Source organism: Leptodactylus fuscus, chromosome 3 (genome assembly GCF_031893055.1).
Source record: "Leptodactylus fuscus isolate aLepFus1 chromosome 3, aLepFus1.hap2, whole genome shotgun sequence".
Taxonomy (NCBI): Eukaryota; Metazoa; Chordata; class Amphibia; order Anura; family Leptodactylidae; genus Leptodactylus; species Leptodactylus fuscus.
This window is the reverse complement of record NC_134267.1, coordinates 197,826,122-197,852,136: the sequence shown is the minus strand read 5'-3', so window position 1 is coordinate 197,852,136 and position 26,015 is coordinate 197,826,122. Positions and strand designations below refer to the sequence as shown.

Here is a 26,015-nt window from a genome sequence, read left to right as displayed (position 1 = left end):
GAGAGATTAGGTTACTGCCCGCACCAGACTGCAGCATTTCCAGCTATCGCAGCTTCTAACATGATTAGGCACAGAAGGAATATGCTTTTTGTTAGATAAACAGATACAAAAGCACGCTATGCCTAAAAAACACTCGCACCATCCTATTTCTCTCATATTATAAGTTTTGTTAACTATTCCAACAACTACAGGGCATAGAAAACAAACCAGGAAAGGAAAACGAAGACAAGGAAGGACATACTAGTAGTACTTGGGCCCAGTAGGTAAGAGGGCCCACTACCACCCTACACAGCTTCCTACTATCTATTAGATTATAGGATTGCCTGAGCTATTATATTTCACGGCAAACAGCTACTAATATATAATGGTGGTGTTCTATGATAAGATATGGCATAATAAGGGACCCATATACTATTCTTGGAAGGGCCCTCTACTGGCTATGTCTGCCACTCAGCAAAAACCACTACTACACATGGCACCAGATTTGAGTACTACATAGTCCAGGGGAGACCAAAAGGTAAGTTCCACAGTGTTAATAGCAATAAAATAGTAATTCCCATAGTATTCACAGGTCCATGGTCTGAGCCGCACACTAACCAGTCTCCCAACTGCGAGTGGGGATGTAGGACTCTCAATGTATCGTCTAGGAGTCCTGTCCGAAGTTACTCTTCTTACCCAGAAATCCTGCTCCAAATCATATAATCCTATTATCACAGAGCTCAGCTTCTCTCCTCCTATCATATAACCCTATATATTCCAGAGCTCAGCTTCTCTCCTCGATCATATATCCCTATATATCACAGAGATCAGCTTCTCTCCTCTATCATATAAACCTATGTATCACACAGCTCAGCTTCTCTCCTCTATCATATAAACCTATATATCACAGAGCTCAGCTTCTCTCCTCTATCATATAAACCTATATATCACAGAGCTCAGCTTCTCTCCTCTATCATATAAGCCTATATATCACAGAGCTCAGCTTCTCTCCTCCTATCATATAACCCTATATATTCCAGAGCTCAGCTTCTCTCCTCGATCATATATCCCTATATATCACAGAGATCAGCTTCTCTCCTCTATCATATAAACCTATGTATCACAGAGCTCAGCTTCTCTCCTCTATCATATAAACCTATATATCACAGAGCTCAGCTTCTCTCCTCTATCATATAAACCTATATATCACAGAGCTCAGCTTCTCTCCTCTATCATATACGCCTATATATCACAGAGCTCAGCTTCTCTCCTCTATCATATAACCCTATATATCACAGAGATCAGCTTCTCTCCTCTATCATATAAACCTATGTATCACAGAGCTCAGCTTCTCTCCCTCTATCATATAAGCCTATATATCACAGAGCTCAGCTTCTCTCCTCTATCATATAAACCTATATATCACAGAGCTCAGCTTCTCTCCTCTATCATATAAACCTATATATCACAGAGCTCAGCTTCTCTCCTCTATCATATACGCCTATATATCACAGAGCTCAGCTTCTCTCCCTCTATCATGTAACCCTATATATCACAGAGCTCAGCCTCTCTCCCTGTATCACATAACCTTATATATCACAGAGTTCAGCTTCTCTCCCTCTATCATGTAACCCTATATATCACAGAGCTCAGCTTCTCTCCCTGTATCATATAACCCTATGTATCACAGAGCTCAGCTTCTCTCCCTCTATCACATAACCTTATATATCACAGAGTTCAGCTTCTCTCCCTCTATCATGTAACCCTATATATCACAGAGCTCAGCTTCTCTCCCTGTATCATATAACCCTATGTATCACAGAGCTCAGCTTCTCTCCCTCTATCATGTAACCTTATATATCACAGAGTTCAGAGATCAGTTAGTATTCCAGGTGTCGGACCCCACCAATATGATATTGATGACTTATCCTAAGTATAGTCCATAAATATCTTGACTTGGACAACCCCTTTAACAGCCTCAATTGATACAATGAACACAGACAGAATGTAAATCCCTATACATTAGTCTCTGGCCATTGTAATTACTTTAATATTACTGCAAACAGTTCACAGAATTCACTTTTTAGATGGGCCAAACTATCATAGCCTATTTACAGAGTATATAAATGTATCCGATACTAATCCATACACGCTCCACCTCAGCAGCTTTGGTCAATGTGCATTAAAAATCTGCCCATAATTGACTAAATTACCATTAGTAAGGCCATTATACTTCTCATTTACCAGGATTTATTACTGTTAAAGTTGTGAAAGTTACAGGAGCTGCCTGATGGCCCTCATTAGAACATCAGTCATGTGATCACCCCAGAGAACACACAAGCGTGACGCTCGCGTGTTGAAACCCGGATTAAGTTTAAACAACAAATTTGCGCAAACAACTTCTACTGAGCTGGAAAAGCGATTCTATTTGTGCTTGTAAAAGGTCTTGGCGATGAGAACGGTCTCCAGGTCTGCCCAGCAACTGCTCTAACATTTTACAGCTGTCTGGTTTTATGGTTTTACAGTGTGATATCGAATGTAATGAAATGTAATGTAAACTAAAATTGTAATGAATAAACTTATTTACAATGCAATGTGAAAATCAGGCATGTAATTCCAAGTAATACAAAGCTAGATGCAACATTTTACCATAGACTATGCCATAGACATTGCAGCCCATTCAAACCACACTGTAGTGCTGCTGTAGTGCTGCTGTAGTCCATATAGTCATACATAAAGTCTGTCTGCCTGAAGCCACCACTAGAGGGAGCTTACTGCATACTACTATACATTGAACTCAATAATAGAGCAGCATTAAGTGAGCGCTTTAGCTTCTCCTAGTGGTGGAACAGATTGTCAGTTTGGAATAACCTAGTGTGGATTTTGTTGGACCCCATGTATGGATTTGAAAAAGTATGGATAGATCTATGGTCAAATATGGATAATTAATCGAAAATTAACTGAAACTGACAGTCTCTTCAGATCTCAGGGAATAATAAGCGGAGGCCCATGGGAAGTGACCAAACATAAAAAACAGAGTTATTCACGTCTCCTAGTTAGTCACCTCTCCTTAGGCTGGATTCCCACTCAGAACTTGTCTTGGCCCAATATATACTTTAAAATGGGCATTCTTTTTAAAGGGAAATTACTATTAATCATAATAAAATGCCCGATTAATTGCAAAATATTGTTAATCAGCAGTCCTAATTTATGGATAATATCTATTGTATATACTTGTCCACATTAAAAGAACTGCTTCACCGCTTATTTTCTATGTGCTTCTTTTTTGGACAAATGGGTTTCTGGGCAGCCTCTCGTCCTGTATTACGCAATCAGAAGCAAAAAACCCCAACTCGTAAAGTTCCGCCTACTTCCTCCTCTCTTGTGTTTACTACTAGTTACCTGTACTATGGGACTAGCTTTACTGTTATAAGTCGGGGACCCCGCGTAAACGCCATGGAAAAAATAACTGTCCCTGCAAAGTGGATGGAATTCTAGATAATCCCATCCACACATTGCGGTAAAACTGTTTTTGGAAATTGGCATGCCAGCATGCCAATTACACCTATAGAAATGCTGTCGGTTTCACTATAGGTATGATGGAAACAGAAATGTCTGCAAACTTTCTATGAAAAGCGCAATGCATTGTGGTTTTTCCCACAGCGTTTTTTTTGGCTGTGGCCTGCTACGTGGGGCCTTAGCCCCTATAGTATAAGCAAAAACATGGAGAGGAGGGAGGAGGCAGGGTAAGTCAGGGATCAGGTACCAAACATGTGGCCTGGGGTCAGAACCAGCTCCAAAACATGTAGTGTGGCTAAAAAAGAAACATCGAGAAAGGTTAAAGTGGTTGAACTGCAATACCAGACACAGTCTATAAACAGACATGGCGCTGCTGGTAAAATGTAGAAAATATGTTTTAGATTATCGTATAATATATGAAGAATGATTTTCTGTTGAATTTTATACACATGGGAAATGTTTATTACAGACTTCAGTTGAAGGTATTTCTCTGCTTTAGCAGTCATGCTTAGAAACAACGAGATTACTGATAACGCTCAAGGAAATACTGCCAGCGGACGCTAGTATCAGGGATGCCAAGCTTAATCCTCACTATCACTATCATGCTAAATCTGTGTCATTTATAACCAGCTTTGCGGATTAACCTATAGCAGCTTCTTTACAACACATTCAATATGGTTAGTCTGTGCATTTACAAAGGGATAGCACTGATATTAATAAGGATTGAAGGTTAAAACAGCTGCTGGAATAAGCTACGTACAAGGTTAGGCCTCGTTCACATCTGCATTTGGTAATCCGTCCGGATGATGACACCCCCCCCCCCCCCCCCCCCCCCACTGACGGAATACCAAATGCAACTGCAAGCGGTGTGCCAGTGAAAGCACACGGACCTCATAGACTATAATGGGATCCGTGTGCTTGCCGCCAGATCTCCGTAGGGATCACGCGGACAGGAAAGTAGTTCACAATCTACTTTCTTGTCCGCATGATTCGTGCGGACATCGAGCGGCAAGCACACGGACCCCATTATAGTCTATGGTGTCCGTGTGCTTTTATCACACACTGCTTGCAGTTGCGTTCAGTATTCCATTGGGGGGGTCCCCATGCAGACTACCCAAACGGAATACCGAACGCAGGTGTGAACAAAGGGTTACATTCACACAGGACAGTTAATTTAAAAAACAAACAAACACTACACTGTGTAAATGTGGCTGGAAAGCACTTGTCTATTTTTGATTTTTTTAGATAGGTACAGATGAGAGAAGACAAAACTGAGCAGGCTGAGCAGCTTTTTTTGTTACATGGCATTTACACTGCAGCCAACCGCGGCATTTACGCCACATGGGGCCTTGGTCCTAGGCTGGACTCTTCCCTGATAACTGAGCTGCTGGTTATCCACCAAGGAAAATCAGCAGCAGGTTGTCTGGTGTGAATTGTGCTACTGCAAAAATCTGAGGCCACACCTTGAGCTGAAATCTGCAACAAAAAAAGTTTTTGGAAATCACAGCATGTCAATTATACCTATGGAAACTTTGATGGTTTCCCTATAAGTATAACTGAAGCAGAAAATCCGCAGAGGAAAGCTGCCTTAGCCTAAGCAGTCGTGTGACTACTGCAGTAGCAGCTGCCACAGGACCTGGGACATTAGCGAGCCCGGCGGGCCCCTGATGTTTTTTTTTTAATAGGCTGTTAGCTGCTGGAGGAGTAACCCCAGCAGGTAAGGGGCCCTATTTACTTACCGATCCCAGCTCCTGCTCACGGCCATCTGCGCTTTCCTTTCTGTCAATGCAGCTGTGAGCAAGAGCAGGGATTGGTAAGTGAGGCCACGGGCCCAAGAACCCCACAAATACTGCTATCATTATACTTCTCAGACACCGGAGAATAACGATCGGAGACCCTGGGGAGGTGAGGGAACAGTGTTACTTAGCTCTCCTGCCCTCTGAGTTTGAGGGCCTGTTTGGTGATGTTCCAGACATCACGTGGGTCAGGTCTGCGTTATTATGCGTTGCGACACAGGCTTGGCTCACGTGACGTCTGTACCAACATTGAAGATGGACGAAAACAGCGGGGAACGCACCGAAGCCAGGGACAGGTAAGTAACATTTTTCATGTGTGGTCTACAATGGGTCATAATACTGTGTGCAGGGGCCATTATGGGGCACAATAGTATGTGCAGGGGCCACTATGGGGCATAATACTGTGTGCAGGGACCACTATGGAGAATAATACTGTGTGCAGGGGCCACTATGGGGCATAATACTGTGTGCAGGGGCCACTATGGGGCATAATACTGTGTGCAGGGACCACTATGGGACATAATACTGTGTGCAGGGGCCACTATGGGGTATAATACTGTGTGCAGGGACCACTATGGGGCACAATAGTGTGTGCAGAGGCCACTATGTGGCATAATAGTGTGTGCAGAGGCCACTATAGGGCATAATACTGTGCGCAGGGACCACTATGGGGCATAATACTGTGTGCAGGGGCCACTATGGGTATAATACTGTGTGCAGGGGCCACTATGGGTATAATACTGTGTGCAGGGGCCACTATGGGTCATAATACTGTGTGCAAGGACCACTTTGGGGCATAATACTGTGTGCAGGGCCACTATGGGGCATAATACTGTGTACAGGGGCCACTATGGGTCATAATACTGTGTGCAAGGACCACTTTGGGGCATAATACTATGTGCAGGGGCCACTATGGGTCATAATACTGTGTGCAAGGACCACTTTGGGGCATAATACTGTGTGCAGGGCCACTATGGGGCATAATACTGTGTGCAGGGGCCACTATGGGTCATAATACTGTGTGCAAGGACCACTATGGGGCATAATACTGTGTGCAGGGGCCACTATGGGTATAATACTGTGTGCAGGGGCCACTATGGGTATAATACTGTGTGCAGGGGCCACTATGGGTATAATACTGTGTGCAGGGGCCACTATGGGTCATAATACTGTGTGCAAGGACCACTTTGGGGCATAATACTGTGTGCAGGGGCCACTATGGGTCATAATACTGTGTGCAGGGGCCACTATGGGTCATAATACTGTGTGCAGGGGCCACTATGGGGCATAATAGTGTGTAGAGGAATGTGCGGGGGGAAAGGGGGAAGGTTCGCCTTGGGGCCCAACCATTCCTAATTACGTCACTGAGCCTGCTGCAGTATTTGTGGTGGAATATACAGGCGCAGGTAAGAGTAAAAGACAGAGGATGTCTCATAAAAAGCAGAAACTACAAAGCGACCTGTACATATTTATACTAGAAAATACGAAAATTAGATTTTGATTTATTAACAAATTTCTTGTGCTGGTTAAAACTAATAAAAAGTCATAATGAAAGAATACATTTTTACTTGACATTTCTATAATGGTTAGTATATTTCTATTTAATGGTGTTGTTTTTCCAAAAAAAATAAGCACACAACCTCAATGTGGGCGGACGACTGAGAACTTCTATGCAAATCCTAATGTACAAGCAATGCTCACAATGTAATCATCGAGAATCTATAGTATATGTATCTAAATATCTGTGGAAAGTATTATATTGTGGGGGCCCAATATTGTCTCCAGAGATTCACTGGCATAGACTTCAATTTTGGCATGTGGGACCTTACATGATGTGGCAGAATTGTTTTTTAGAACATTTTGATAATTCTGCTGCATCTTGCACCAGGAGCGGGGAATGAATTGAAAGTGGCACAGGAAACGAAAGTCTTAATAAATGCCCCTTATTATGTTTTATTCCAATAAAGACTCGGAGGAAGATGTGAACACAGTCTTTCCAAGGCTTTTGGGTTACTCTCGGTTTAAAGGTAGGCACAAAGCAAGCCCATGGGGGTACTAAGTGGCCCACATGAACAGCAGCCTTAAAAGTTACAACTGCCCTCTCGTGTGTATACCTGCACAGGACTTTCCCAATGTGAGGGAAAACTGGTTGTACTTTTCATGTAAAATGGAAGAAAAGGAAGAGAGGTACAGAAAAATGAGGAAACCTTCTTCGAGGTGTAACTTGAAGCTTTTGGGCTCCAATGCAAGATCTATAATATGGCCTTGTGCTATTTAGAGCAGTGGTAGATTTTATGTAGCAGAGGGACCTTTGGGGCCCCCCTAAGTAACCAGAGCTGGTAGTGACTGTAAACGCTGCACCCCATATAGCTATGACAATGGAGCTTCCTGTACCCAGATGGTGTATCTGAATGAACCATTCACTGTGTACTGTGGACTCTCTGGATTTGCCTCATATTTGTGGGACTTTTTGGAATTAATTTTTGTTTACAGTGGAAAAGGTTTCATGATATACTTAATGGGGTAAAAAGGAATATCCCTTTAATTTACAAACAATGTACACATACATAGAATAACATTACAAATGCTTCATAGTACGTATCTACTGATCTGGAGCTGGAGTTTGGTCTACATGTCCTTTCACCTCGAAGCATATGCTCAGTAAAAAATATAGGGGATTATTTATCATCTGCCCCTTTTTAGGCAGGTGTACCTTTTTTTAGACTAGTTTTATTAAGGTGCCTACTTATGGCATTAGGTGCACCCCCTTGTTAAATGTTGTGCACGTGTTAGTTTAGATGCATATTTATAAGCCATGCATATACACTTTGCACTTACAAAAGGGACAAAAAAACACAAGACATAAATACAGTGTGAATAGGATCTCCATTAAGTCCATGCCCCCTTTTTCTAAGAAGCAAAAGTGGCGATGGCAGCAAAACATCTGGAAAAAAGGCCCAAATGCTTAACAAATGAAGCACAGGGCAGAAAAAGACCTCAAAAAGGTACAATTTACGCCAAATAGTGTAAACTGCAAATAGCTAAATAAATGTGCCCCATACAGTTCACATATATCATCCAGAACTACAATCCAGAATAGTAACATATCTAGAATTCACAGTTCCACTCACCTCTTTCTTCCTGGTAACACATTCTCCCTTCCCAAAGCAATGTGGAGCCTGGGTGCTGCTTCCCTCAGGTATGCAGTCAGTGACTTTAACCACCACCACAAGCCGTAAAGCCACAATGCACTTACTCACTGAGTCATTCACAAAGCCTAGAATGATAGAACATAGTATTAAACAATTGTGGTCTAAAGGGTTAATGTGCTAAGAAAACAATGAGCTCAGGTGTGTTCACGGAATTTCATATTTAACGCCTTCTTTCCAACCAACACTGTCAAATATGGTCCAATGTTTTAAGGAGAAACATAGAATTATAGTATAGTATAGTATTTCAGTACACGCAGGCAAATTTTGTCTGCCTTTATATTGTCTCTTTAGACAGTATTAGCAATCCTTTCACCATGCGGGGGCTTGGTGTAAGGATTACTTGGGGAGATTGGATTGGTGGAGGTCTGACTGTCAACACCCCTACTGATCAGGAGTCCTCTCCATCTATAGACAGAGCACAGAACTATTAGTTGTGGCTGTGCCTTGTCCTACATATTCATCCTACTCTAGTCATTGGAATTGAACTGCAAAACCAGGCACAGTCACTACTAACAATATGGAACTGAACACAAGTGAGAAAGGCATTGGGGAAAAGCAGTAGAAAGACTCATATCTGTCCATGCTTTTTGAAACAGTGAAGCAGTGAAGAATTAAAGGAGTTTTCAGGATTACAGCTATCTAAAATCTGGTGTCTTAAAGGGGTCGTCCCATCTCAAGGATCCTATCTATACTGGTAGCTTATGTAAACTAAAGAATTTTCCTAAATATATTGTTTTAGAAATGCTGCTTTGTTTTCCTGCTATGTGAACTTATTCCTTCCATTGTTTACACAGCGTTTCCATAGCGCTGGACCTGTGTGATAGGACAAGTAAGGTCATTCACTGCTCTCACCGTTATCTATAGCTCTGAGGACAGGGCAATCAGTTCAGCTAATTACAGTTTGCTGATAAAGCCCTGTCTTTTATCTTTCTATGTAAACACACAGGTGCCATTTGAGACACCATTGAAAATTCCCTTATAAAGTAGGCACCTCCTGACTGAGAAATTAGGACACAATAGTAGTTGCTAAGATTTAATACTATGAACAAAAAGGGCTCTTTAAAAGTTTTTTTTATCTAGGATGGATCATTCCAGACATGGAAGCTGTATGTGATATACAAATTCATTGAAAAAAAAAACACCCATCCTTACCAATGAAATAATTGTTTCCAAGTGTTAACAGTTCATCTGGAAATACGAGCCCACCGGGTGCCTGTAGAAGGGTAACACTTCTGCCATCTATAAGGGAACACTGGTTGAAGCCTCCGGCTGTCACTTTCCATAGAAGAATGAGGGAGGCAGTGGCATCCTGAGAGATTCTGGGGATACAAAGGACAAGTGTCACCTTGCTATATCTGACTGTCAGATTAGGTGAGCAAGATAGTGAGCATTCTGACAACCTTGATGCATTCCTTGCCAGGCTTAAAGCAGTATACTGACCTATTTTTCCTGACAACATATTTTTATTACCGTTCCCATAGGTGCAAAAAAGTACTTGCACATCCTAATGTAAAAATGCATGCTTCCCTGGGGTGAGCTGGGGCTGTCTCCAGGGAGCAAGAAAGAACAGGAAGCAGCGTGAGGCAGTAATGGAGGGCTGACAATGCCTGAATAAACACGGTCTGAAATGAACAGCTTATGGAAAAGACCATTGAGCAGTGGAGCACCTGACAGTAACCCTTGTTGGTATTTCTATGGGACGCTGCAGGCAACGCTTTAATTTCTATGGTGTGCCTCATAAAAGAAACAGAGATAGCAACTTATAATGAATCTGCAGGGTCAATACACGTTGATCCAGGGTTTTTATACTGACTGCCAGATTTGGAGTCGGGTAGGAATTTTTTTCCCCTGAAATAGGGCAATTGGCACGAGCCTCATGGTGTTTTTTGCCTTCCCCTGGATCAACACTATAGGGGATTGTAGGGTTATAGGTTGGACTTGATGGACTAATGTCTTTATCCAACCTCATCTACTATGTAACTATGTAGCTATGTAATATCATTGGATGTACAATATACAGTCCTATGAAAAAGTTTGGGCACCCCTATTAATCTTAATCATTTTTAGTTCTAAATATTTTGGTATTTGCAACAGCCATTTCAGTTTGATATATCTAATAACTGATGGACACAGTAATATTTCAGGATTGAAATGAGGTTTATTGTACTAACAGAAAATGCGCAATATGCATTAAACCAAAATTTGACCGGTGCAAAAATATGGGCACCTCAACAGAAAAGTGACATTAATATTTAGTAGATCCTCCTTTTGCAAAGATAACAGCCTCTAGTCGCTTCCTGTAGCTTTTAATCAGTTCCTGGATCCTGGATAAAGGTATTTTGGACAAACAATTCAAGTTCAGTTAAGTTAGATGGTCGCCGAGCATGGACAGCCCGCTTCAAATCATCCCACAGATGTTCAATGATATTCAGGTCTGGGGACTGGGATGGCCATTCCAGAACATTGTAATTGTTCCTCTGCATGAATGCCTGAGGATTTGGAGCGGTGTTTTGGATCATTGTCTTGCTGAAATATCCATCCCCGGCGTAACTTCAACTTCGTCACTGATTCTTGAACATTATTCTCAAGAATCTGCTGATACTGAGTGGAATCCATGCGACTCTCAACTTTAACAAGATTCCTGATGCCGGCATTGGCCACACAGCCCCAAAGCATGATGGAACCTCCACCAAATTTTACAGTGGGTAGCATGTGTTTTTCTTGGAATGCTGTTTCTTTTTGGACGCCATGCATAACGCCTTTTTTTATAACCAAACAACTCAATTTTTGTTTCCAAAATGAAGCTGCCTTGTCCAAATGTGCTTTTTCATACCTCAGGCAACTCTATTTGTGGCGTACGTGCAGAAACGGCTTCTTTCTCATCACTCTCCCATACAGCTTCTATTTGTGCAAAGTGCGCTGTATAGTTGACCGATGCACAGTGACACCATCTGCAGCAAGATGATGCTGCAGCTCTTTGGAGGTGGTCTGTGGATTGTCCTTGACTGTTCTCACCATTCTTCTTCTCTGCCTTTCTGATATTTTTCTTGGCCTGCCACTTCTGGGCTTAACAAGAACTGTCCCTGTGGTCTTCCATTTCCTTACTATGTTCCTCACAGTGGAAACAGACAGGTTAAATCTCTGAGACAACTTTTTGTATCCTTCCCCTGAACAACTATGTTGAACAATCTTTGTTTTCAGATCATTTGAGAGTTGTTTTGAGTAGCCCATGATGCCACTCTTCAGAGGAGATTCAAATAGGAGATCAACTTGCAATTGGTCACCTTAAATACCTTTTCTTATGATTGGATACATCTGGCTATGAAGTTCAAAGCTCACTGAGGTTACAAAACCAATTTTGTGCTTCAGTAAGTCAGTAAAAAGTAGTTAGGGGAATTCAAATCAATAAAATGATAAGGGTGCCCATACTTTTGCACCGGTCAAATTTTGGTTTAATGCATATTGCACATTTTCTGTTAGTACAATAAACCTCATTTCAATCCTGAAATATTACTGTGTCCATCAGTTATTAGATATATCAAACTGAAATGGCTGTTGCAAACACCAAAATATTTAGAACAAAAAATGATTAAGATTAATAGGGGTGCCCAAACTTTTTCATAGGACTGTATATATGTGGAGAAGCTTGTGCTACATAACTACACCTAGAGAAGGATAGAATCAGAAGGTAATACTAGTGAATAAAAGCTAAAGAACTGGAAGGGGAGGCCTCCACAGAAAGTAGGATATGGAGGCATCACAAAAGAGTATTAGGATGTGGAAGAGGGAAAGGGGACTATAAGTATAATATACATATTATATAGAGAAGAGAAATCAGCAGTCCTCCAAAAGAAAGAGAGACCCCCTCAAAGAAATTTAGGATATGTTAACACAGCAAAATTTGTTGCTGATTTTGAGGCAGTTTTGGCCTCAGCACCTGATTCTGCCCTGAATCTGTCTCCCATTGGTTTCAATGATCAGCTGATCACTCACAAAATCCACTTTGTGAAACACTCCATTCATCGGGGTCCAGTCATAGAGTGAAAGCCGCAATGGGAAACTTAGTAAAGCTTTAGTTTTCTGCAGCATGAAGCTGGATGGCCAAAAATTTAAGTGGAATCTGATGAGTAAGTCGGCTTTAATACCTCTTTATTTTCCTCCATATGAATAACCCCGTACGGTTCTTGCCTCTAGTCAACAAAGAACATGGCACTGGTTGGTATAGAGGGAAATATCCTGAAAAAGTTGTCTGAAGATGGGTTCTTCTTTCTGGGGAGTTTATGGTTTTCTTTTATACAAAGGAGAGCTAAAATTGCATAAGATTTACCCCTAAGTCGCACTCACTTGCTGGCGTTGTTACCAAGTGAGGGGCACCATGTTACACTTCTGGTGGGAATGGCCCCTGGTACAAACCCCATGGAAGGATATATCTGGCTATTTAATACTATGTGTTGGCCAGCAGTGGAGCTAACGCCTGAATAAACCCTCTTGTCAGTGCTAACCCATTACTACAGTATTTCTTAATGACAACACGAGATCAGGTCCCTACACAAGCTACGTGGCTTGTGGCCCAGAATCATATTAGACACATGGAGGAGGGGTTGGCTGGGTTGTGGAGTCCCTACTGCTTTCTTCACTTCCCTACCTTACTTCTTCTTCCCTCTCTCTTCCCTCCTAGCTGTCAAATCCTTACTACCCACACATACCCCTTATAGTTTGTTCCTAAGTACCAAGCGTAGTAGCTCATGTCACCAGTTACTATACTTTACTTATTTGTTGAACCATTTCCTTTGTCGTCGTCATCCCCCCTCCTCCCAACCCCCCCCCCCCAAAAAAAAAAAAAAAAACAACAAAAAAAAAACATTATTCCACGTATATAATACACTAGCAGGAGGACCCGGCTTCGCACGGGCATGTTACATTTTATGTTTGTGTAATGGCCCCATAAGAATTGACCAATTTTGCACATATATAATCCTCCCCTGTGTGGTATTGTGTGTAGATGCACATATCTAATCTTACGGCATGTGGTACTGTGTGCAGACGTGTGTATCTAATCCTCTGGCGTGTGGTACTGTGTGCAGATGCGCGTATCTAATCCTCCCCCATGTGGTACTGTGTGCTGAGACGCGTATCTAATTCTCTGGCTTGCGGTACTGTGTGCAGAAACACGTATCTAATCCTCCCCTGTGTGGTATTGTGTGAAGAGGCACGTATCTAATCCTACGATGTGTGGTACTGTGTGCAGACACGTGTATATAATCCTATAGCGTGTGGTACTGTGTGCAGATGCGTGTATCTAATCCTATGACGTGTACAACTGTGTGCAGATGCGCATATCTAATCCTCTGGCGTGTGGAACTGTGTGTAGCCACGCGTATCTAATCCTACGGCATGTGGTACTGTGTGCAGACGTGCATATCTTATGCTCTGGTGTGTGGAACTGTTTGCAGATGCGCGTATCCAATCCTTTGGCATGTGGTACTGTGTGCAGACGCATGTATCCAATCCCCCGGTGTGTGGTACTGTGTGCCAACGCGTGTATCTAATCCTTTGACATGAGGAAACGTGTGCAGACGCATGTATCTAATTCTTCAGTGTGCAGAACTGTCCAGACGCACGTATCTAATCCTTCAGTGTATCTAATCCTCTGATGCGAGTATCTCAGTTTGGATATCAGTGTTGGCTCGTACATGTGGAGTGACCGTGTGTATTGCAGTTGGAATATGAGTGAAAGACTTGCAGGTTTGAATTGGCTAAGGGGGGGGGGCATTGTGTTTGGAATGCTGTATCTCAGCAACGGTACGTCCGAGCAAGTTGGAGTCTCGTCTTAAACCTTCCCAGATACCTGAAGTATCTCTGTACCAAATCTGGTGATCGGAACAGTTGGTTTGCAATATAGAACAGACAGACAGACAGAAATTAATTTTTATAATATAGAGAGATAGGAAATGTCTTACTTTACAGATGTGTTCTCTGGAACTTCAAAAGTCACCAGCCGTCCTCCTGAGGAAGTGTTAGAACTTGCATTACCACAGGCGACATCTGGAATAACCTAAAATTAGGTGAAAATGAGTAAAAAAAAAAAAAATAGAATAATAAATAGAATAGACAGTGAATGAGACTAGTGAGCAACATTGGAAAAGCCACTGGTACTTATACTAGGGATAATCCACACTGGAAGATGGGATATTTAAAGAGGTTCTCCCACCACCCCCAAGTCCAGCTCTTTGCATCCTTCAATAGCTACTGCTCTACTGATTCCGGCACATTTGGATTTCTTCTCTAGCCCCCACCCTTTCAGAGCAATAAGTGCAGTTAATGTTTCTGCCTGATATATTTAGGCTATGTAATGTCAGGAGGGCGGTGTCAGGCAGGAGCAGAGAAGGAATGTGATTCTCAGCTCTGACAGTAGCTGCCTCTGAATGTTACAAAGGTGTAGGCACTATTACTGTATGGGGGCAAAGGGGGCATGGGTTTGGCTGGGAGAGGCTAGCGTCATGTCTTAACATATGTACAGTACAGACCAAAAGTTTGGACACACCTTCTCATTCAAAGAGTTTATTGTATTTTCATGACTATGAAAATTGTAGATTCACACTGAAGGCATCAAAATTATGAATTAACACATGTGGAATTATATACTTAACAAAAAAGTGTGAAACAACTGAAAATATGTCTTATATTCTAGGTTCTTCAAAGTAGCCACCTTTTGCTTTGATTACTGGTTTGCACACTCTTGGCATTCTCTTGATGAGCTTCAAGAGGTAGTCACCGGAAATGGTCTTCCAACAGTCTTGAAGGAGTTCCCAGAGATGCTTAGCACTTGTTGACCCTTTTGCCTTCACTCTGCAGTCCAGCTCACTCCAAACCATCTCGATTGGGTTCAGGTCTGGTGACTGTGGAGGCCAGGTCATCTGGCGTAGCACCCCATCACTCTCCTTCTTGGCCAAATAGCCCTTACACAGCCTGGAGGTGTGTTTGGGGTCATTGTCTTGTTGAAAAATAAATGATGGTCCAACTAAACGCAACCGGATGGAATAGCATGCCGCTGCAAGATGCTGTGGTAGCCATGCTGGTTCAGTATGCCTTCAATTTTGAATAAATTCCCAACAGTGTCACCAGCAAAGCACCCCCACACCATCACACCTCCTCCTCCATGCTTCACAGTGGGAACCAGCCATGTAGAGTCCATCCGTTCACCTTTTCTGCGTTGCACAAAGACACTGTGGTTGGAACCAAAGATCTCAAATTTGGACTCATCAGACCAAACCATAGATTTCCACTGGTCTAATGTCCATTCCTTGTGTTCTTTATCCCAAACAAGTCTCTTCTCTTTGAATGAGAAGGTGTGTCCAGACTTTTGGTCTGTACTGTACATATGGACACATTCTATTAATGTTCAGCTCTGACCTGGCGATGCTCCTCGCCTCAGTGGACCTTTACTAAAAATAATTGAGAACCTCTGGTCTAGGATTTGGAACACGTCTAAGCTCTGTATTAACTTAGGGACTCTGAGGTCTATATTACTTTATGGACTCTGAGGGATTGTATTGTTAAATAGTTCTGGTATGACATCTATATGGTACGTAAGCTGATGGCTGGTCAGGTAATGGAGGGGGTGTACATCTCACCCAGACTACTCAGGTGGGTGAGATGAGAAAACTCCAGGAATGTTTGTTCTCAGCAGACAATTTTGTCTGCTGAGCATTTTGGTAAATGCTCAGTACTGGGCTGGATTTTTAGGAATGACAGGTAGGATTGGTAGTGGGACCTGTCATTCCACTCCCCCTCCTATCCACACTTTGGGGATGTTCCAGCAGCGACTCAGCTGCAGAGAGTCTCCTCGTCAAGGAGGTTTAAGAAACCAGCTCCAGCAGCAGCACTTTGGCTGAGCTTGGCTGGAGAGCCAAAGAGAGAGGTCATATTTTTGGAGCTGTGTCCTGAATGACTCAACTGGTTTTGATTTCTGTTCTTCTAGGTGAGGTAACCTATTCTATGTTTAGTTAGAGCCTAGCCGGGCAGGTATTTATTTTTGTATTGTTTTCCTTTTGTTGCTGCACTATATTTTTGAGTGAACATAAACTCTACTTTTGTTTTGGACTAAAAGAAACTGGACTTGTGTGTCTATGCCACCCCACCTAGCAACCCCAGACCCTGACAGGTAATTTAGGGTTCCTGTCCTAGGGTCTGTATTCATTTTGGAAGGTGAAGAAAGAGGTCTTATACACTATTTGTAATTGAAATGCCTTAGGTTGGGGACATGTCCTATGGGATTTTATAAAGAAATGTACAATTGTGTAAGATCAGAGAGCAATCCTCATATGTCACAGGAACCAATCATATAGGAGAGGAAGAGGTCTTATTACAAGAAAAAACAATCCTTAAAAGGGAATCTGTCAGCAGGAAAATGCGTATCAAGACAGTACCTTGTAGGGTGGCTTTCCAAAGGTGCCTTTTTTATTTTGCTTTGCAGCCCCATTTTCATGAAAATCAGCATTTTATTCTTATGTACATTAGCTAATAAGAGTTTTTGGAGCATGTCATCTCCTCCTGGGGCTTCACTGTCTGCTCTAGATAATCGCCCCTAACTGCTGCCCTAACTCCTCCACTACTACTTGAGTGACATCTCCCACTTTGTCACTTTTTGTCTGGAGTTAGGCCAGTTATTTTTAGCGAAGAGCTAAATATAAATGTAGACATAGACATCTATGTAAAGAGTAGAAGTCGCCCCTTCAAGGTACTGTCATTAAACTGATACCATTTTGGTTCTGACAGATCTTTAAAGAGCCTTCTAATATTAATATAAATTTGCAAATGATCTTAAAGTATACCTCCAGTTAAAAACAGCTTTTCATAAATGAATAGTACAGGTGAAACTAAGAAACTTTGTAATATATCTTATATGAGGAGATCTGTTAGGCTGCTTGTCCTCCTCCTTATTTTCAATCAAGCTATTGTTTACATAGAGATCAGTATCTGTATCCAGCCATACACAATTAGGGGCATTCACACGTTGTGAATTCTGATTCTGGCCCCACTCGCATAAGAATCAGCGCTGCAAAACAGAATCCCATTGACTTCAATGGGTTCTGTTTAACGCGCATAACACATTGAAGTCAATGAGATTCTGTTTTGCAGCGCTGATTCTTATGTGAGTTATCATGCCAGAATCAGCGCCGCGTTACTCCATGTGAATGCCCCCTTAGCTCTATGGAGAGGGGAGGAGGAGACAGCTGCCAGATGGTTAATTGATTTATTGCCTCCTTCCTTGGAGTTATAAGTCTTATATGTGAGATATAGTAGTATCAAAAGAGCTCTGCTTCACTCACAGAGGAGCAATTATTTGAGTGTCTTTTTCCAGCAGACTGCTCCCCCTCCCCTCTTCATAGACTTGTATATAGAAAGTAACTCAGCCTGAAAAGTGAAAAAGGGAAACTTTCTTTAAATATTTTATGTTACACTTTAAACTAGATTTAATCTGTCTAAAGTTTAAAAACTAAAGCCTGTTTTTAAGTCATAGGTCCTTCTATTCATCTTTCAGATGAAGGGGCCTTCCACATGAAAGGATTTTTTTGTTCCATAGCCTATTCTAAAGAAAGATCTGTCACCATACTTAATCATTTGGTGCTGGAAAAGCTGCAGGTCATAAATGAAATATAGTTTACTTTGTGATTTATTTATGGACAGGGGATGATCTGCTAGTTCATGTCTAGATCTGTATGAGCGTTCAAGAGAACCTGTCAATGCTCCTGCTTTAGTAAATACTTGTATTCTTTGTGAAATAAGAGCGTCTTCTCTCATTACTTTGTTTTGTGCCATTCCTCTGTTAATATTCCTGGAAATGTATTACCAAACTAATTACTACCTAGTAGTAAGAGGCAGGGTCACCATCAGCACCCTGCAAACATGGGCAGATACTAGGGCCCACTAACGCTGGGTTCACACCAGCTTCTGGACTCCGTTCTCAGGTTTCCATCTCCTGCAGCACCAGTGAGTGTTTTATGCTCTCCGCGGCGAAACTGTTTTTTTTAAAACCGACTGTGTCCGGTTTTAAAAAAATGGTTTCGCCGCGGAGAGCATAAAACGCTCACCAGCGCTCACGGCTGGATACTTTTCAATCCCATTCAAATGAATGGGATTGAAACATGCCAGCAGGTTTCCGTCTCCTGCCACTGTTTTATGCAGGAAACGGAAACCTGCAGAACGGTGTCCCGGGCGCAGATGTGAACGAGCCCTGAGCTCAATGGGTCCACTGGTCAGCTAAGAAATTGTTGTTGTCTGTCTGCAACCCCCAGTGTCCTAAAGTTCTCTGCTCTGACCTCTCTGTAGCTACAGTCTTCTCCAAGTGATGTATAGTACTTCTGTAACAGCAGCTATGTGAGTGACCACAGACAGGTGATAGATAAGTAGTAAGAGTTTTAACCTGTAAGGGTCTACTCATACAGAGGAAAATGGTGAGGAATTGACTTCAGTGGGTTCCTTTTTCTGCGCTGAAATTCCACATCAAATTTCTCTCCAATTTCCTCTGTGTGAATGGACCCTTAATTTGCTAATGTTTATTAATGTGTTCATAGTATTTGTTCTGCTCTGGGACTTGTAGTACACTTGTTACACAGCGGTCAGTGATTGTGTATATCTGTAGCTGTAATGAGAAATCATTACAACAAATGTTCAGTAAAAGCATGACGTAATAAAACTCAACAGACCACATTATAAGTCAATAGGATCTGTTGGGTAAAGGTGGTGTCTGCCATGAGACAAAGCCAACACTATATTGTGGTTTGCATTTATAACACAATTCATAATGCGGATGTGAACGGAGCTTTAAAGAGGTTGTCGAGGCAAAAATAGACAATCCTTTTAACTTTGAAATCTGCAGGGGGCATTGAAAAAAAAAAAAATTCATACTCACCTGTCCCCAATGCTCCAATGTCCTCCCGACACGTCTTCTGCTGAACGGGTTGCATCCAGAGTTCTGCCGAAGCCGCTGAGGCCAATCAGCAAAGGGCCTGCGATGTCAATACCTGTGACAATAAGGGTCTTTTTCCTGAGGCCTGCTGAGGCCAATCAGCAACTTCAGGGGAACTTTGGAAGAGACCCGGGAGAAACCATCAGAGAAGAAAAACTGGGAGGTGCAAGAAGACACTGGAGCATCGGGAACAGGCGAGTATGAGTTTTTTTTGTTTTGTTTTTTTAATGCCCTCGGCTGATTTAAAAATGAAAAGGGTTGTCCACTTTTGACTGGACAACTGCGTTAATTTTTGTTTTTTCTGGGTACAAAGGTTGTTAAGAAATGTATTGAGACTACAATTAATGTTGTATATGTATGATAATAGTATTGCTGTATATATCTGACCAGTCTTTACAGTACTGTATGAGTATGGCTAGGTTCCCATTTTTCAGTTTGTTGCTCTGATAGAATGATAGATGCTGCACCCTCAGTTTGCCTCCACCAAATTCACTGCTATGTGAAACTTTCTTTGTCCAGACATGATGTTCTTGATGGATTGCGCCCTCACTAGATGAGACTGATTGAGTCTCTTACCATGACCGACAGGAGACCTGCTGAGACTTAGTTGCCCAAGAGTCTGCCAAAACCTAGACCTGGTAAGGGCATAGGTCAACTTCAAAGCAAAAACCAATCCATTCCATAGATATGGGAATGTGTACATATAAGTTAAAAACTGACAAACATGACAAATTGCTGATCCATTCCAGTTCTTTCACTCACCTGTACTTCATCCCATAAAAGGGTCGTCACCTTCTGCCCCAGCTTTGGCCTCCATGTTGGCAGTGCCATAACAGCAGGAGATTGAGGCATTTCTGTTGTAGGCTCTAATGTAGTCTGTTGAAACTGTGGCATTTCAGTGGCAGAGATGTCAGCTGGTTCAAGACGTGGCGTATCACAGTTGACTCCAGTGAATCCATCGCTACAGATACACAAGTAACTATTCCCATTGGCACTGCAGTTCCCATGGACACAGGGCTTCGCTTCACAGGGGTCTGTAACAAACTACAAGAAAAAAGACAAATATTAATAAAAATAAGAATTTGTTCTTAGCATAATCTTGAAATATAGCAAAGAATAACTACATTTTTCTCAGTTTATTCTATTCGGTTTTATGCAATTAAGTTTTATGAAAAACTATGCATTGATCTATAGGGAGCTACCTTCCAAAAGGTGGTGCTAGAGAACGTTCCTCTTTTCCACCAAGGAGGTTTTATTTGCATATTCCTTAGCCAGAATTCTTAGCAGGGCGCGCATAGTCTAATGAGCCCTGTACCGTCTCTCCCTAATGAAACATAGTACCTATTCTAACCCCTTGTGCTTTGCATAGTGATCTGAAAGCTCATGCTTTATAAAATTTCATTCTGCAAAGAACCTTCTGCAACATGGAAATGAGAATACATCCTATGCGTACAAGGATATATGTAGAGAAATAAAAAAAGACTTTGGTTACTATGTGCAAATGAACACTTGTTCTGAGACAGTTTTGATGTGTGAAATGCACTTTGCACCCCACAAAGGGGCGTAATGCACACTGTTACTTTTTTGCAAATTCAGCTAATATGGTGAGCAATTAGAGGAATATTAGCATATTGTATGACCTGACCTACTATATACCATATCCTAATGTTTCAACTCTGTATACCATTAAAGGGATTCTATCATTAAAATGCTATTTTTTTTGTCCCTAACAAGTAGGAATAGCCTTAAGAAAGGTTATTCTTCTCCTACCTTTAGATGTCTTCTCCGTGCCGCCGTTCGGTAGAAATCCCGGTTTTCTTCAGTATGCAAATGAGTTCTCTCGCAGCACTGGGGGCGGGCCCCAGGTCTCAAACAGCCCTGGGGGCGTCCCCAATGCTTCGAGAGAAATCTCCAGTGACGCCTCTATCTTCTTCTGGAACGCGCTCTCCCTGTGTCTTCCATCCTGGGTTTCAATCTTCTAGGCCTCGGACCTTGGGCAGAGCCGACTGCACATGCCCACAAAAAAATGGCCACTTAGGGTAGTTCACACGGATTTAACGCGCGCGCATTCTGGCTCGTATACATGTGTCAGAATGTGAGTGCTCAAAACAGATCCCATTCATTTCAAAGTGTCGGCTTACGGGCGTGTAACGCGTGTAATTTTGCGCCCGCAAAATTATGTGCGTTATATGAAAAAAAAAACGCCATTGAACTCAATGGCTTACCACATTTTACACGTGTATTTTTACATGTGTAATTTGTGGCAAAATGCACGGAGCGTTACTCCTTGTGAAGGCTAAAAGCCTCCCATTGATTTCAATGTGTAGCGCCCGTAAGCCGACACATTGAAATGAATGGGATCTGATTTGAGCGCTCACATTCTGACACTGTATACGTGTTAACTCCGTGTGAACTAGCCTTTACACAGCTCACTGTGTAAGTGGCCATTTTTCTTGTGGATGCAGGCATGAGCAGTCTGCTCTGCCTGAGGCCCGAGTTGTCCCCAATGCTGCGAGAGAACTAATTTGCATACCGAAGAAAACCGGGATTTCTACGGAATAGTGGCACAGAGAAGACATCTAAAGGTAGGAGAAGAGTAGCCTTTCTTAAGGCTATTCCTACGTGTTAAGGACAAAAAAATGTCATTTTAATGATAGAATCCCTTTAATAACACCTGAGAATCCTTTACAAACTACTATAACCAGAACCATTTCTAATAACTCTAACACATCTAAGGCTTGGTTCACATCTGTGCACAGGTTTCCGTTCGGGACCCCTGAATAGAAAACTAATCCACATAAAAAAGCGGTTACCTTAGGAAACCCGCGGACCACATAGACTATATTGGGGTCTGCGTGGTTTCTGTTCGGCTTGCTCTTGAAAAGGACAAAAACTGAGTAGAGAGAAAAGCACTGCTTGCAGCACTTTTATCTCCGCATTTTTCATGCAAAGAGACAAATGGAATACCCGTACGGAGTGGCAAGCGCAGATGTGAACCGACACTAAGGTTTGCAAAAATCCTTAAATAAAAATCTAGCATTGTTTTTCATGCAGACGTATGTGTCTCCATGGTATCAGACTACAAACAAGTCCTGCGTATTGGAAAGCTAAGAAGTAGGGAACAGATGAATGGAAAATCTCAGATTATGTTAGTAAAGGACTGAAGGAACCACTACTTAGGGATTCTTTGTACTCGGTACCATAAAATTTATGTCTGCAAGGGAATTGGGAAATCAGTAGAAGATTTTTAATTGAAATAGGAGAAATACAAAAAGTTTTGAAGATTCATTTACAATTATAGAGTTAAAAAACATGTGTGGCTTGCAATGACCAGGGGAAAACTAGATTAAAAAAGGATATATGTAATGCAGTGTAGACTAGAATCAAATGAGCTTCTGTGATATAATTGGTTTTAATCCTCTCTGTGAATATTTAATGCATGCGCGGCATTTTTGCAACTAGTTCGCAAATAATATGTCTAGTGTAAACGTTTCACATCTACTTCTATCCATTAATAACAGAAAATTTTCTTTATTTTGTTTTGATTCTCTGGCAGTTCAGAACAGTAGATAGGTAATGACAAGACAACGCAAAAGTTTCCAATGGCTGGGGATCCAGCCACTGCTATTAGGAGAACACGGGACTGAAAGTTCCTCTAAAGCCTCTTTGTGAATGGACCACCAGTGCGCTGTGTAATCAGCACTCAATTCACTTCTACAGTATGAGGTTGCTGTCGCTGTCATTACAGCCCAGGTGACTCCATAGTAGTGAACGTAGCGTCCATTATGCAAGACAACTGATGGTCCATTCACAAAAAGGGGATTTCGGTCCCCCATTCTCCTAATCGCTGGGGGTCCCCAGCAATAGGACACTGGTACATGACAATAAAAAGTGGGCAGATTGCAAGATCAGACTATACATAGTTAGTTTTGCAGTCTGTTACCATGAAAACACATAGATCTGCATAGGAGCTGACATAAACCAATGCAATTTTTTTTTTTCATTTTAAATTAATTGAAGCAGTATCAATATAAATGGTTTACCAATCATACAAAGCTTTTAATGGGGTTTCCAGTATCTGAATATTGACAACCTTATCATAGCATACCTCCCAACTTTTGAACAACAGAAAGAGGGACAAATTTAGCCCCGCCCACTTTTATGTTGACTCCACCCATTCTCATTCATTTTTCATGTCCCCCAACACGGTATAATCCTCCTACAGTCACCCGTACATTATATGTCTCCACATTGTAATGCCCCCCTTCAAACTGCACCACAGTATTAAGTTCCTCTCCTGGTGCCCCAGTTTAAACATGAAAGGGATTCTACCATTAAAAATCTTTTTTTTGTGGATAACACGTTGGAATAGCCTTTAGAAAGGCTATTCGTCTCTTACCTTTAGATGGGATCTCCACCGTGCCGTTCCTTAGTAATACCGGTTTTTACCGGTATGTAAATTAGTTCTCTGGTAGCGATAGGGGCGGGCCCCAGCGCTGAAAATGCGATGAGGGCTGTCCGAGAACAGGATCCTGCGCCGCCTCTATCTTCTGCTGGATCCTCCCCTTCTTTCTTTGTCTTTCTTCTGACGCCTGCGCAGTTGGCTCTGCCACTGAGACACTAGTAGAGCCGACTGTGCATACGCGCAATTGCAGCCTCGGAACTATGGCCGCGCATGCGCATTCGGCTCTACTAGTGTCAGAGCCGACAGAGCTGAAGCCGCCGAAGAAAGAAGGGGAGGATCCAGCAAAAGATAGAGGCGGCGCAAGATCCTGTTCTCGGGCAGCGGTGGGGACGCCCTCATCGCATTTTAAGCGCTGGGGCCCACCCCCATCGCTGCCAGAGAACTAATTTACATACCGGTAAAAACCAGTATTACTAAGGAATGGCGCGGCGGAGATCCCATCTAAAGATAAGAGACGAATAGCCTTTCTAAAGGCTATTCCGACGTGTTAGCCACAGAAAAAAGATTTTTAATGGTAGAATCCCTTTAATGCCCTCTCCAGTTGTCCCCCCGTTTAAGTGCTCCCTTTATCTGCTCCATTTCATGTCCCCCCTCCATCTCTGCCCCCAGTATAATGACAAACACACACAGACACACACACACACACACACACACACTCTCTCTCTCCATCCTGCATCTCAGATCTCCCCTTGCCCCTCCCTTCTCAGTACCTTACATGGATCTCTTCTCTCTTCACTGCATGAGACACTGACACGCCCACCTAGTCACGTGACCGTGTGATGTCACACAAGGTCCTTGAACCATAGTAAAGTGTTCCTCCAATCACCGCAGCCTCTTATTTGTTATAAGAACAAGCGATGATCGGAGGAATGATTGATCAGTAAATCATTAAAGGGGCTCTATCAGCAAAATCATGCTGATAGAGCACCACACATGCATGAATAGCTTTTAAAAAGGCTATTCAGGCACCGGTAAAGTTATATTAAACTACTGCCTGTTTTAAAATAAAACCCTAAAACAGAATATGTTCAACTTACTGGTGGGAGGGGGGGGGGGCATTCAGGGTCCAATGTCATCTTCAGCCATGCCTCCTCTTCCAGCGATGTCCTCGTGTCCCGTTTAACTAGCGAACTAACATTAACTAACAACTACTGCGCATGCGCCCGCGCCATTTTTTTTATCAATGTCAGTTCGCTAGTTAGACAGGACTTGAGGACATTGCTGGAAGAGGAGGCGTGGCTGACGATGAAGTCGGACCCTGAATGTCCGCCCCCGTGCACATTCGGTAAGTTGAACATATTCTGTTTTTGGGTTTTATTTTAAAACGGGGTGGGGTGGGGGGGGGGGGGGTAGTTTAATATAACTTTACCGGTGCCTGAATAACCTTTGAAGGGACATGTAGGGAGCTGCGCGGGACAGGGGCAGGGAAGCGTGAGTGTCCCGCGGAAATCGGGACGGTTGGGCGGTATGTCATAGGATATTTAAGATCATTTTCAGTGTCCTATATGCTGATCAGTTTGTCAAGTGCCAAGAACTTTTTATTGTAAACCCTAGTCCATATTAGATAATCCTTTAATAGTCCCACCGTGGGGAAATTTCAGTGTGTTACAGCAGCATGGTAATACAGATACAGGTTAATAACAGTAATATATTACAGGACACACATAACCTGAGAAAAGAAGAAAAAAAAATACTAGGAATTCATAGCAGCTAAAGAAAAAAAAGAAAGAAGGAAGACTTCAGAGTCATTTAGTTCTCTGCGCGGAGTGGTCTCGCTTGGTCTATTGTAGATTATACAGCCTGATCACGGTTGGAAGGAAGGACTTGCGATAGCGCTCCGTCTCACACTTGGGATGAAGCAGTCGGTCACTTACAGTGCTGCCAAGGTCACATATATGGGGTGGGATTTGTTCTCCCACATGGAGCTCACCACCGACAGTATCCTTCTGTCACCCACCACCTGTACTGGGTCCAGGGGGCTCCCCAGGACAGAGCTGGCCCTCCTGATCAGCCTGTCAAGTCTATTTCTGTCCCTGGCTGATATACTGCTCCCCCAGCAGGCTACACCGAAA

At 42.5% G+C, this 26,015-nt stretch overlaps 1 protein-coding gene across 1 annotated transcript in view; it reads right to left on the bottom strand.

Moving 5' to 3' along the window:
• Positions 1-26,015, bottom strand: part of DNER (delta/notch like EGF repeat containing) — a 187,540-nt gene that overhangs the window by 53,273 nt on the left and 108,252 nt on the right. The window contains 4 exon segments of the mRNA XM_075269041.1: positions 8,426-8,571; positions 9,659-9,825; positions 14,467-14,561; positions 20,241-20,522. Of these exon segments, the coding sequence (XP_075125142.1) occupies positions 8,426-8,571; positions 9,659-9,825; positions 14,467-14,561; positions 20,241-20,522 (690 nt within the window).